Source organism: Bombus pascuorum, unplaced genomic scaffold (genome assembly GCF_905332965.1).
Source record: "Bombus pascuorum unplaced genomic scaffold, iyBomPasc1.1, whole genome shotgun sequence".
Taxonomy (NCBI): Eukaryota; Metazoa; Arthropoda; class Insecta; order Hymenoptera; family Apidae; genus Bombus; species Bombus pascuorum.
The window spans coordinates 626960-639422 of NW_026869747.1; the positions used below are offsets into that span (position 1 = coordinate 626960).

The 12463-nt window shown below is 32.2% G+C and overlaps 1 protein-coding gene across 2 annotated transcripts; it reads right to left on the reverse strand.

Annotated features, from left to right (window-relative positions):
* Positions 1 to 9348: 9348 nt before the first annotated feature.
* Positions 9349 to 11897, reverse strand: LOC132915857 (cytosolic endo-beta-N-acetylglucosaminidase-like). Of its 2 annotated transcripts, none has more exons than XM_060975626.1 (5): positions 11580 to 11897; positions 10426 to 10875; positions 9919 to 10284; positions 9664 to 9838; positions 9349 to 9583 (listed from the first exon to the last, which is right to left on the reverse strand). In XM_060975626.1, the coding sequence occupies exons 2-4, from the start codon at positions 10656 to 10658 to the stop codon at positions 9706 to 9708; spliced, it is 732 nt and encodes a 243-aa protein (XP_060831609.1). In that variant the 5' UTR covers positions 10659 to 10875; positions 11580 to 11897; the 3' UTR covers positions 9349 to 9583; positions 9664 to 9705. The 2 variants fall into 2 exon arrangements, with proteins under 2 accessions (XP_060831609.1, XP_060831608.1); XM_060975625.1 differs by having other exon boundaries at positions 9919 to 10362; positions 11580 to 11895.
* Positions 11898 to 12463: the final 566 nt, after the last annotated feature.

The following is a 12463-nucleotide window of genomic DNA, read 5'->3' on the forward strand; positions in this document are numbered from 1 at the left end:
TATTGCGATTAACCGAGGCAATAATATTTAATGTTATTTAACACCTAGATCAATCACGTATTCAATTCAATCAGTACGACACTGATATAGTTTTAAATGAATAATTATTCCACAACAGGATTATGAAAGATGATTAATTCATACGTTTTAGTAACATTCGTGCATTGTCAAAACAAATCAATTAACATATCCAAATACATAGGAGCGAAATCCTACGTAAACATTACAATTTGGTTTAGACACATGTTTAATTTCAGAATATTATAATTTTAATTGATGTTCTACACTTTATACGACGTATGTTATTAATAATAACATGCACAGATTTTGTTATATAGTATACTTTAATGTCACGATCGTTTATCATATATATGTGAATTTTTAACAAATTAAAAACGCATAAAATGTAGAATATAGATAAATAAATATGACAGATGTAAGTGCAATGAAACAAATCAGCCTATTTCTACAACAAACTGAAATTTAACTTTCAGAAAGACTTTTAACAAACTAGGATTTAACCTAGCCGTTTAGAATGTTGTTCATCCTTATAAAAAGTAACCAATTTTTGTTCTCTTTCCATCAATGACGTACGTATTACGCGCAAATTCTGTCAAACATTTTTAAATACAAAGTGTAAGAATTGTCGATATTTCCAGGGAAATTCAAATTACTTTTCACTGAAATTTCATTGAAGCTTTGGAACGAAATATTTAATTTTATGTTTCGACATAAATTGATTTATTTTTAGACATTTACAATTTCTATTTATTTGACAATCATCAAATAACGTGTCACACAAACTGCTGTCGTTTAATATTTTGCGACAGTGCTTAAAGAATTCATAGCTAGAAGATAAAGTACGCATTATAGGACTGTGTAAAATAGTACGTAGCAATTGAAATGCTGCACAAAGGAAATTATTTGATCGTTGACCCAATAGAAGTGAAATAGAAATAATTATGTCGTGTCTTATTATCGAGAAGTAACCCTTTATCCTTGTTGAAAAATGTATAATAAAATTGGCCAAAATGTACGCCATGCTGTTGTGAGAAATTTATACGTTTCTAACGGATATTCTCGTTTTAAAATTTCATTAGTTACCGCTAAGGACATTTCATTAAATCTTCCGACGAGAAGAGTAAACAGATAAACAAATTTAAAACCAGAATAATTATTTGCAGAAAGAGAGGAATGTGTTTTTCGATCAAATATGGGAGCATACACATCAGAAAATTTAGTCCAACGTAAAACCAGAGAAAATTAATACCGCTGCAAAACCAATACACGTAATCCTCTCAGATATTAAACCGCCAATGTAATTTATTTTTGCTCCTCGCTATTTTTAATTTAGTTTTTATCTTTCCGCTAAATTTCATAAGATTTTTCATAAATTTTCATAAATTTTCACAAGTCTAATTTCCATATGTGCATAGTATTATAATATTTATACGTATCTAATATTTGCGTATTATTTTTCTATATTATATTATATTATATTAATAAATATTTTTACGTTATCCCTTTTATACGTATACACCTGCTAAATACTATAAAAAATACTACACTTTGAATGTTTCAAATATTTGTATATCGTCTTTTCAATTTTTACGTCTTTAAAATTGAACATTATTGATTATGACATTATTTCCTATTATATCCTATTATGGAAATTGTTAATTTTAGAGTCATCATTCTTATGGATCTGAATACATTTCTATGTGTACATTATTTTCGTTATAGTCTCCCTATTATCGTATTACAATAGACAGATCCATTGGTTATAAGTTAGACATATACGTACATTTTGCCTGTTTATTCTCTCCAATTTCAAATCTTAGTGCACAAATTGCAGATTTTTCGTATCTGTAGTCAATGATTGACCGGATTTGAAAGTAGTATATAAAAACTGACTGTTGCAGTTTTTCAGCAATGTCATATGATTCTTACAATATGACGACCAGATGCGTAAGTAGATGTGTAGAAAAAAAGATGAAAATAGTATAATAAATAGGAACAAGTTATATACATAAATAGATAATATATACACTATATATATATATATATATATATATATATATATATATATATATATATATATATATTGCTCTCAACTGTTACAAAGACTTCGCGATATCAATGCTAGTAATATTTACTTATATTTTTATAATTATCGATAAATGTACTACAGAAATTGCGAACCACGCGAATAAGTGATCGCAAAAAAAAAAAGAAAAAAAGAAATTTTTTCAGGAAGTACCGAACCCTCTGATAATTCCTGTAAAATTCTACCGTAATTCAACACTCACTTGTAAAATTCTACCGTAATTCAACCCTCACTGTGTTGCTTCCTACGCGCGAATAGAAGCTGGAGGATGCGCCAACGCGGTATGGATGACGGAAGGGGGAAGTTATCGATCGTCCGCCGCAAACACGGTCGAGGAGGCACGCTTCAAAAGAAACGTCCAAGCTACTGATGTTTAGAATAGTTGCGAAAGAACGTTTATGCAATACCTTAAGGACTAGAGACGATATTCTTTCGCTTTACCGACCATAACAGAGCCGATCCTCGCTGTCGAAGATTATACATTCCGTGAATCGACGAGCTGGCCATCGTTGACGTAATTTAACACCGTATCAAAGACCTTAAAAGTATTATAGTTCATGTCAAACGAGCATCTAGTATCGAGATAACGAACCATTATTTTCCTATAGTACGTCATCATACGCCGTTTTATAATAGGTTCGATGGCGCGATGTAACACGAGTTTGGTACCGTTTATCGTCTCACATGCGAAATGAATTTTACTTTTACTATGCATGACTTTCTGTATCAAGACTCTGATGAATTTTAACCTATTAACTAGGGTCATCCTTTGATCAAAAACTTCTATAACCGATCAAAGTCAACGACAAAACCAGCACAGCATAGACGCAATAACTTATATTATATTATTATATTATAATAATATAATAATTTTTGTAACCTCTATATAGATTTTCAGACTCGTTACAAATTTGAGCAGCGTAGTCACGATATTTGTGTTTTATTACAATATTGGCGAAACTTCAAAATGTTACGTATAGCAAATAGAATATATGTGAGTCGCAACATGTGGACCATTTTGTCGATTTACATCAACAATTCACGAATGTTACTAAAATATATAGATAAATGACAAATTAATAATCAAAGCCATATTTATTATCTTCTTGTGGAATCATTAGATTTTTTAAATTACGCATAACGGTTGTTACGTCGAATGACACCCTCATCGACCGGATCGTCTACCGCGGGCAGACTGGCAACCAGATGTTCGCACATTGTCACGGCTCCCCTTCAATGTCGTGTTTCTAACCGTCGCTAGCGGTCCGCCGGCGTCGTATATCAATACAATGTATCGACGAGTGTATGGTTGCCACCTGGCCGCGAGTTCCAGAGACTTTTATCTCTTGTGACGCTCATATTAGTGTATGACTAATCGTTGAATATAGACGATATTTTAACCTATTAACACAGTGATAAATTCATTAAACCGCTCCGGTTATCCTAATCGAAACACGAGGAACCACTACTTCGCGGTGTCGATTACACGAATCGTAGCGAGAATTTACCCCTCTCGCTGACGCGTTTTCCCCGCGACCGCGTCTCTCCGCGGCCGCGTCTCTCCGCAAACGGTCGTAACAACGTTCGACGAGATAAATACGTCACATAAATACGTGATAGATACGTTTGCATATGGCCTTATACATAAATATGCAAAACATGCATCATACAAAGAACGTGAAATAAAACAATACATTTTTATAGTCTGCTAATCATTCTAACAAACTTCTATCTTTATATATTTCATTTTATTTATTATTTATTTATTAATTTCGTTCTCCTATTTGCATTCTATAAAAAAGCACATTTGCATAAACGTCAGCAGTGTCATTACATGTACAACGTACATATCTATAAAAATGTTCTATGGTAAATGTCGGAAAACTTTCATGAGCCACTGTGTGTAAGTAGTACTTGACGTAACTGACAAGCAAAACATACATGGTGAACAAAGGAAAGAGAGAAAAAGAAAAAGAAAAGGAAAAAAAGAAAGAAAGAAAAGGAAAGAAAAAGAAAGAAAAAGAAAGAAAGAAAGAAAGAAATATTATAATGCAAACTGTAACAGCAGGTAGAACCGCAGAAAAATTCGACTCGATAATCGCAGGAATATCAATGAGCCGGTCGCATTCTTCGATTACAAATAGTTGTTATTGTGACACACGGCAAGCAGAACGTAATTTGCGTTGCTCGTTCGCGATGTGACTGTTAAAACAAACGAGTAACCGGCCCGTGGCTGTTCACTTCGAGAACATCAGAGCTCGTAATGGATGACAGCTATTAGTGTCTGGTGCACGCCCGAAAATTGCTGGCGTTAACTTTATCATCGTGGTCAGTGAAACTGTTGATTATTGTCGGTTACGGTTTAAACGGTATTGGACCATGCTGCAACAAATCATTGGAACGCATCGATTGCCCGGCTAAGCTTCACGCGATTGCTTTTTTCACGCACCGAGTGTGCCGATGGATACGATTAAAAATCAAATTTCGAATAATTTCATACTGGCCAAGGCAGATAGAAAATTGTTAACCTGTTGATAACTAGGTCATTTCTTAACCAGAAACGTCTACAATTAATGAATTAAAAATTTACAAAAAGAATCAACCTCGGTTAAATTAATTATAGTATTTGCAAATATACGTATATAAGTATTGTATACGTATGTACATATGTATGTACGTATGTACATCATTCGACAAGTAACGTCGAATTTTTAAAATGTAAAAATTTAGTTACATTCATTGACGAGTATATACCATTTGTTTCGTTCCTGGAACATGTACTGCCACTGAGGTAATTTTTAAATCCCTCTTTTATAAATATAAATAATGGAAAATATTCCTCTTAACTGGAAATTTTTCCGTAAGTGAAACCTGTTAACGTAGCGCTTGAAAATAATAGCATTTATTCTTTTAATTACCAATTCTCGGTTTCTGCAGTTACCATTTCATTTTTATATTGAATTTCTATATTGAAAACATTGATACGTATATTAAATCCCAAATTGAAAACGATATTGATACAATATTTAGCTATTAACCGGTGTATACGGCAGTACACAATGTAGAATATACTAAATTTCATTTTTGGAAGAAATAAAAATTATTCTATAACTTTGAATAAAATTTATATTTAATGCACTAAAATATTGTTTTAAACGAAATAGTTTACTTTCGTAATTTTAAATATACACAAATTCATGTTGTTTCGTATAAAGGAAAAATCAAGCTTTGACTAACAAAACTATAATTATTTATGTTTCGGATCAGGAATCGTAAACGAGCAAGTGAGATTTTTATCGGCAAAGCAAAACTTATAATTTGATAGCAAAGGAAGACTATTTTTTAAAGCTGTATAAACCTGCAATATCTTAGTGATTCGATATATGTATCAATATCTTGAATATAAAAATTGTTTTATTTAGGTATAAGATAAAAGTTTGAATATCTAAGCTTAAATGAAAAAAAAAAAAAAAAAAAAAAAAATTTAGTATATCAACTGAGGTTTTATTCCACGTTTTCATCTAATCGGTGACTCTACTTAATGTTTTCATCGAAGGTTGGAAATTTTAACCACTGTCCGATTTTATGATAATATTTTCACCTAATATTAATATTCGGATATTAATCCATCGTAACCAAGTCGTCCATAGTTCATTTACGCGACTAAAGCGCAAATGTCGTCACTATATTCAAAATGCCGCTGATTGGAAAATTAACGGTGTACACGGCAACCGATCAATATGCGTCTTGTACAAACCACTTTCAGATGGATGCAAACGAAATCAGAGTTAAAACTATATTGAAACGGTTCGGTGCAATCAAAACGCATAAACGCTTGTAATTTTAGTAGCTCATCGAAGTGATATAATTTACGGGAGACGTCATTTCGACGTATTTCGAATTTCATGCGGAAAATTACACGAGCCATTTACATTTCTCTGCCATTAACTTTTATCCATTTAGCAATATAAATGTATATCGAAATTCATTTTTTGCAAAGCTTTCCAAAGTTTCCAAGCTTTCTGTGTAGTATACCTATATCTATACGCGTCTATTTGACGCATTCGAAATGTGCGTAAACCTAGTGTTAAAGTTGTTATATTTTAAAATCAAACAAACGATCATCTCCAATCAATTTCCTTAATCCAACAGTTCTCGGGGAAATAAAGAATATCTAAGTTTTTCAAGTTGGAACTAGATGAACAATCGGAGACAGATACGGCAATCCAATTTACACGTTTTGCATCGTTTTGATAAATAGTTACACGAGATATCTCCTCCACAGTGTCACCCGAGGAATATTATCTCGACCATTTATTAAATATTTCAGCCATAGAAACGAAAGAGTTAAGTAAATACCTGAGCTGCTGTAATTAAAAACTGTAACTGAAAAAGAAAATCGTACAATCTGTGTAACCTAACCCCTCCCTATCTCATAGGTACTATATCTTAAAGGAAAAGCTTCTTATCGCTAAAATTTACTCGAAGATGTAATTTAATTTAACAGGAATAAAAAAGTGAAACACAGCGCACAGATTAGTTGATGACACTTTTGTCACGACATTACGACTGTTCAAAATTCTACAGATATTATCAATATATACATAAACAAGTATACACATATACGTAAATATTTCTGTTTTTTATAAAGATAAGGCTCATAACCGCCAGAAATAAAATTTGAATCAAAAATGTTATCCAAATAACATTTTCTAAAGTAAATATCTACAACAAATATTGCAAGAATTATCCGGTTCTAAAATTGTTTGTTCGCTGATATTTCAAGTAGCGCACGCTTTAAATTCTTCCTCCATTTCAGCAGATCTCGAATTTAATTTATTACGAATACAGAGCTTTATCGAAGTGTTGCTTCCTGACCTAAATAATATAATCAACCATAAGGAAACCTTAAAGGAATTTAATAAAACAAAGTCGTAAGAAAAATTAAACAAGTTACCTACCTATTATTGGCATATACATGATACTTGATACTTAAAACAATTCATGGTAATTATTTAGAAAGCTGCCGCCGTCTTGAATTTTTATGCTTTTTTAATATATTGTCGGGCTCATGATTCTAAACAACTTTTTCCAGCACGTATAACCGCTGCTCGGTCTTAATATCCGAAAATTTCATGTTAAATAGAAAGAATATAGTATTACGAACATTAATACGAACGTGACTTCTTCGACGCTTTTAGAATTTCGAGATCACACATCAGACTATATTGGCATTTCTATGCATTGTATGATTTTGTTGGGAAAATCAGAAACATACAACATTTTTCTGTATATTCTGTAAATCTAAGAGACTCTTTTTGTTAAAATGTTCTTCCATTGAAAAAGATTCTTATTTTATAGAATTTAGAAAAGTTTATGTAATTTCAGAAAACGAATAAAAATAAGTTTACATAAATCAATAATTTGAATATTGTTTACTTCCTCTTTTTACATAGAATTAATAGTAAAACTATTGTTAATATTCTCCTGTGTGAATTTTTTTCAATTTAAATTATCCTTTAAATAGAATATTTTTTTGCATTTATGCAACAGTTAAAAAAGATTATGAACTTAAAGACACCTTGTAAAAACTTCAAATTAATTTTCAAACTAAAGGTTTAATATATCTCCATTTACGATTTGAAATTTAAGATAATACCACAACTATCTTTGTTAAAAGCACCACATGAAGCCTTTTATAGAAAGAAACTGAAACTAACAGTTCAACATAAGATCATAATTTATCAACTATTTCCTCTGATTTCATTTGCTTAATTTTCGACATTGAAATAGATGCTTTTCTTTTACTGTTATATAAGTTCTTAAAATATGCAAACGAAAAGTCTTGTAAATATTTCAAAATTTCACGTAATGCAATATACTTTCATTCGAAAATTTCGTTTTCTTAACTTAGAAGTTAAAAACTGTATTTTGTGTCTTATGTCGTAGTTCTAAGTACTTAAGCTCGAGCCCTAGTTTATCGTACTTTAAAATGGCAGATCCCAAGAGCATAGCACAATGAAAAATAGTCTTAAAGTTATATGCTCCTGAGAATCATGTAATTTCAACACGTTCCTTATATTGAATAATAGCTATTAATGGTAATAACTATTGCTAATTGTAATTAGTCCGTTTGTAGCATGTAACCAATTGCATATATATGTAGAAGATGAAAGGACACCGGGCCTTCCCCATGGAATTCTTTGGAAAATTTCCCAACACTATCTTTATAAATTAAACCGATCATCATAAATCTGTAGTCATCAGAAATCTTAATAAATTAAACTGATCTTTATAAATCTTTAGTCCTTATAAATCTTTGTGAATTAAACCGATTATAATCGTCCGAGATTTGCGATAATGAGCTTGGGCTCGAGGCGACCACTAGTCGCCGAACGTAGCCGCGGTCACGGGATGAACATTTTACCTAACAAAGGTATAGAATTGCATAGATCTCCTTAAACAGAAACAGTTGTACCGACATCCAACAGTAAACATTCCAACCGTCTTTGACCTGTGGCTCGCCACACACAGACCCAATTATTCCCGCAACATGATTGCCAGATGTCGATGCATCATTCACAGTATATGTTTAGCTAGCCTGAGGACCCGCTATAAATTTTAGGATTTAATTGACTAAGGTCCTTCAAATTGACAAACAGTCTTTATCCTAACAGTCCGGAAGATACGGCAGATCTGCTTTCCTCACGAACGACGTTTCCCGCTAGCAACTTTCTTTCAATGGCGGCTAGCATCTTTCTCTAACCACCAACATAGAAATTTCTGTTTTAATTAACAGATTATTTGCGACCAACTCTTATATAAAATTTTAAGTAAATACATAGAAATTAACCAATTAACGGCAACGTCCATTTCCCTCACTTTCTGAACGAGGGTTGTCCTCGACGAATCCGATCATCTCGTGCCCTGAGACACACTCCATCATAGTTTTTCTCTGTAGCATCACTGTGATGGAGAGGAACATTCTCGTGCGATCTCATCAGCGAGTAAAACAACGTCCTTACGATTAGTGGATATTTCACGTTTTTAGCAAACAGTCCGACTTAGACTTTGGAAGAAAGTATATTCGTTATCCCGTTAACCGCGGATTCGTTATTGAACCTAAGAACATTGTTGATAGTATCTTGAATATCTAACTATCACGGTTACTTGTTAAATTCTGTGATCTTGTTTTTTATGTTACAAATATTTCAATTTATATTTTGTAGACTTACCATCTTTTCCAGTTGTCAACCAAATCCCTTGATTTATAATGAACGATGGATTTTAAGCCGGTATTATTGCCGAGAACTAGTATTGGTTCGTGTTGACTTCCGTTTGCTGTAAATAAGGAAACAACTGTGCCCAAAATAGATCTTCTACTTCTTGGAATGTCTTAGATCCGAAAAATTCGTGAGTCCAACCTGGACCAAAAAGTGCAACAGAAAGTCCTTCGTGTCGTATTTTTTGTAAAGCCTGTAGATTATAATGGTTTAATGAAATATTAAACGATATTATATTATATGCTACAATAAAATAAGTAATATTGTAATTACATATGATGAATTAAATCCACCACCGCCAGGACAACCTCTACCTCAAACATCAACTCCTACATATATATCATGAATATCTCGACTGTGAGTTTTTGCTAGTGCCAAACTGTTTTTCAATTTTGATTTCATCCAGTTATAATTCAAGTAAATGGCATCGCAGTTTAAAAAGAAATCTCTGAAATATTGTACTTAGAACATTCAATAAAATTTACAAACAGAAACAATTGTAAAAGTATAAGAGTGTAATAAGCTTACATGTTTTTACTGTTAAGCTCATTTTGCCAATTTAATTTTCCTTCATTGGTTACGCTATCGTACCATATAATTTCAGAATTTCTAATTGCTTCATGAATATTTTCTGTTAGATATTTTACAAAATAAATTAAATTATTAACTTGCTCACTTTTAATGGTATTTTCAATATTTAATAACCAGCCATCAAACTTATAAAATTTTGCAACAAGTATTAGTGCATCTGCAAATCTTCTTACTTCTTCATGAGATTCAAGTATAACATCCCAGATACCTTCTCTTTCCGTAATTACAGTACCAAGAACTTTTACACCATGATTATGTGCTGCATTAATCCATCCAAAAGGGGGCACAGTTATGAAATGATGACTAAAATACACAAAAGTGTCAATAACACTCCAGTGATAAAATAGGTAAGAATCATAAGATTCTGATCCATATATAAATCTGAAAAATCACGGGTATATTATGTATAATATATGAATTAATAAATATAGTGATTTCTATTACCTGTCTTCTAGGTAGCCACCTTTCATATCATGACAGAGCAACGTTTTCGGATGTACTTCTCTATCCAATTTTTCTAACCGCGTTCTTCCTGCGCTTATTTCTAAACCACTGTACACATAATCAGTTGAATCTCGTAGTTCTCCAATTTCTGGCCATGGTTTCAAGTTACCCACGTTATCGAATAATTCTTTTAAGTTTTTGAAATGTTGTGACTCTGTAACTTCCGTCCTCATCTCTCTGAATTATACTGTTCCACAGATCACTTTCAAATAGTTTTTAATTCATTAACTCAAACAAAGGTTTCTCTTCTTATTTTGGTTCACCGGAAACTTGTATATACATGCGAAGCAGATAGTGTTCCCATCTAACAGAACTGGCATATCAAATTACGTCTCATGATATAATACCATTATCTACCAACTGCTAATGGGCAAAAAGATGTTCATTTCTCTATCAAACAAAGTATACAAAATAAAATTATGAATTTATAATGCTCCTACATCAATGTTTATATGATTGTTTCGACTTTGAAAGTAATATTCTTATTTACGCAAGTATATATTCTTTAATATTTTGCAAAAATTATACCGAAACAAACAATTTGGAATAAACATAACTAAGTAAATACTTTAACTTTTTTTTATATTTAATTAAATATTTTATTTGATTTGAGTAGAATTTAACACCTAACCTTTACGTTTAAAATATTACTCTTTCTCATTCTCTCTTTCAATGTTATTTCTTCTGCTTCCGTTTTATGATATTTATGACATTTCTTAGTTCAGATATAAGTAACTTTTTCGTAATTTATAAAAAATGACACTCTTTTTAATTATCCTACACTATTAATCCATTACATGTAATTTAACTTTGTAATTTAACTTTTAGCAACTTAAGATATGTGCATGTACAGAGTAATTTTCTTCCTAAGAATAATCATTCGATATTACGATAATTCCAAAAACTTAAATTAATTTGCAAATAACGTAATGCACAGCCATACACAAGCCATACAAGTTATACTTATGTCCTTTAAGTCACCAGAAATAAATTTTAAAATTTATATTATATATTAATATATATTATAGGGAGAAGCACTATACAAAATAATAATGTTAAAGACATACATGCAATTTATTAGTATAGATACTTACTATATGCAAAGCGTTCTCTTCAAAGATAATATGTCGGCTACCAAACGATCGACGGCAACCGAACGCATTTCTGGTATTGATAATAATAGTATAGTTACAAGACAGTTGTGTATCTATGTCCAACTATAAAATATGAAATTCGGTGCTTGGTCTCGCGGCATGTCGCATGTCTCATGAGACATAAAATGTATCGTCTACGGTCTACTATGTGAATATATTAATAAACTTAACAAATTTGTTATTATTTTCTCTAGGTAATTTTTCTCCCTCAAGATTCCGAGGAAAGTACTGAACTGTTGACTCGTTACCAGTGTTGACAACATTTCATCATTTGTCACCTTTCCCACTTCATAGTCAGGTTTTTCAAACTAAGAGCGGCATATGGTACATTTGTATTGTACGTGCGAGAGGGAGGTAACGTATAGCACAACCACACACAAGTATGTATCCCATTCGTAGTATGTATGCGAGCGTTGTACGATGGCCTAGGACTCCGTTGAGAGAAAAGAGAGAAGCGCAGTGTGAAAATCTTATGCCCTAGATCTCTGACGAGTATCACACGTGTAGAGCAATTACGTGAATATTAGAATAAAGTTCCTTATAATACCTCTCCAAGTCCTCTCCATATTTTAATAGCCGTAAATTGGCGCAGCAGCGCCAAAATTTGAAAGAATAAGGAAACACATATGTACGTATCTTTCTTTTGTGAGACAGAAGAGCTTTATTTTTCGGGTCTTCCAACGTTGCCGTCTGAAGCGTGCTTTCCATTTGCGACTAGCCACGCGATTATAAAATCCATTGCCGAATATGGCACAATTTTTATTCGTACTACCGCGATTAAGGATCGCGCGCGACTCTAAAATTGCGACTTACCTCGACAAGTC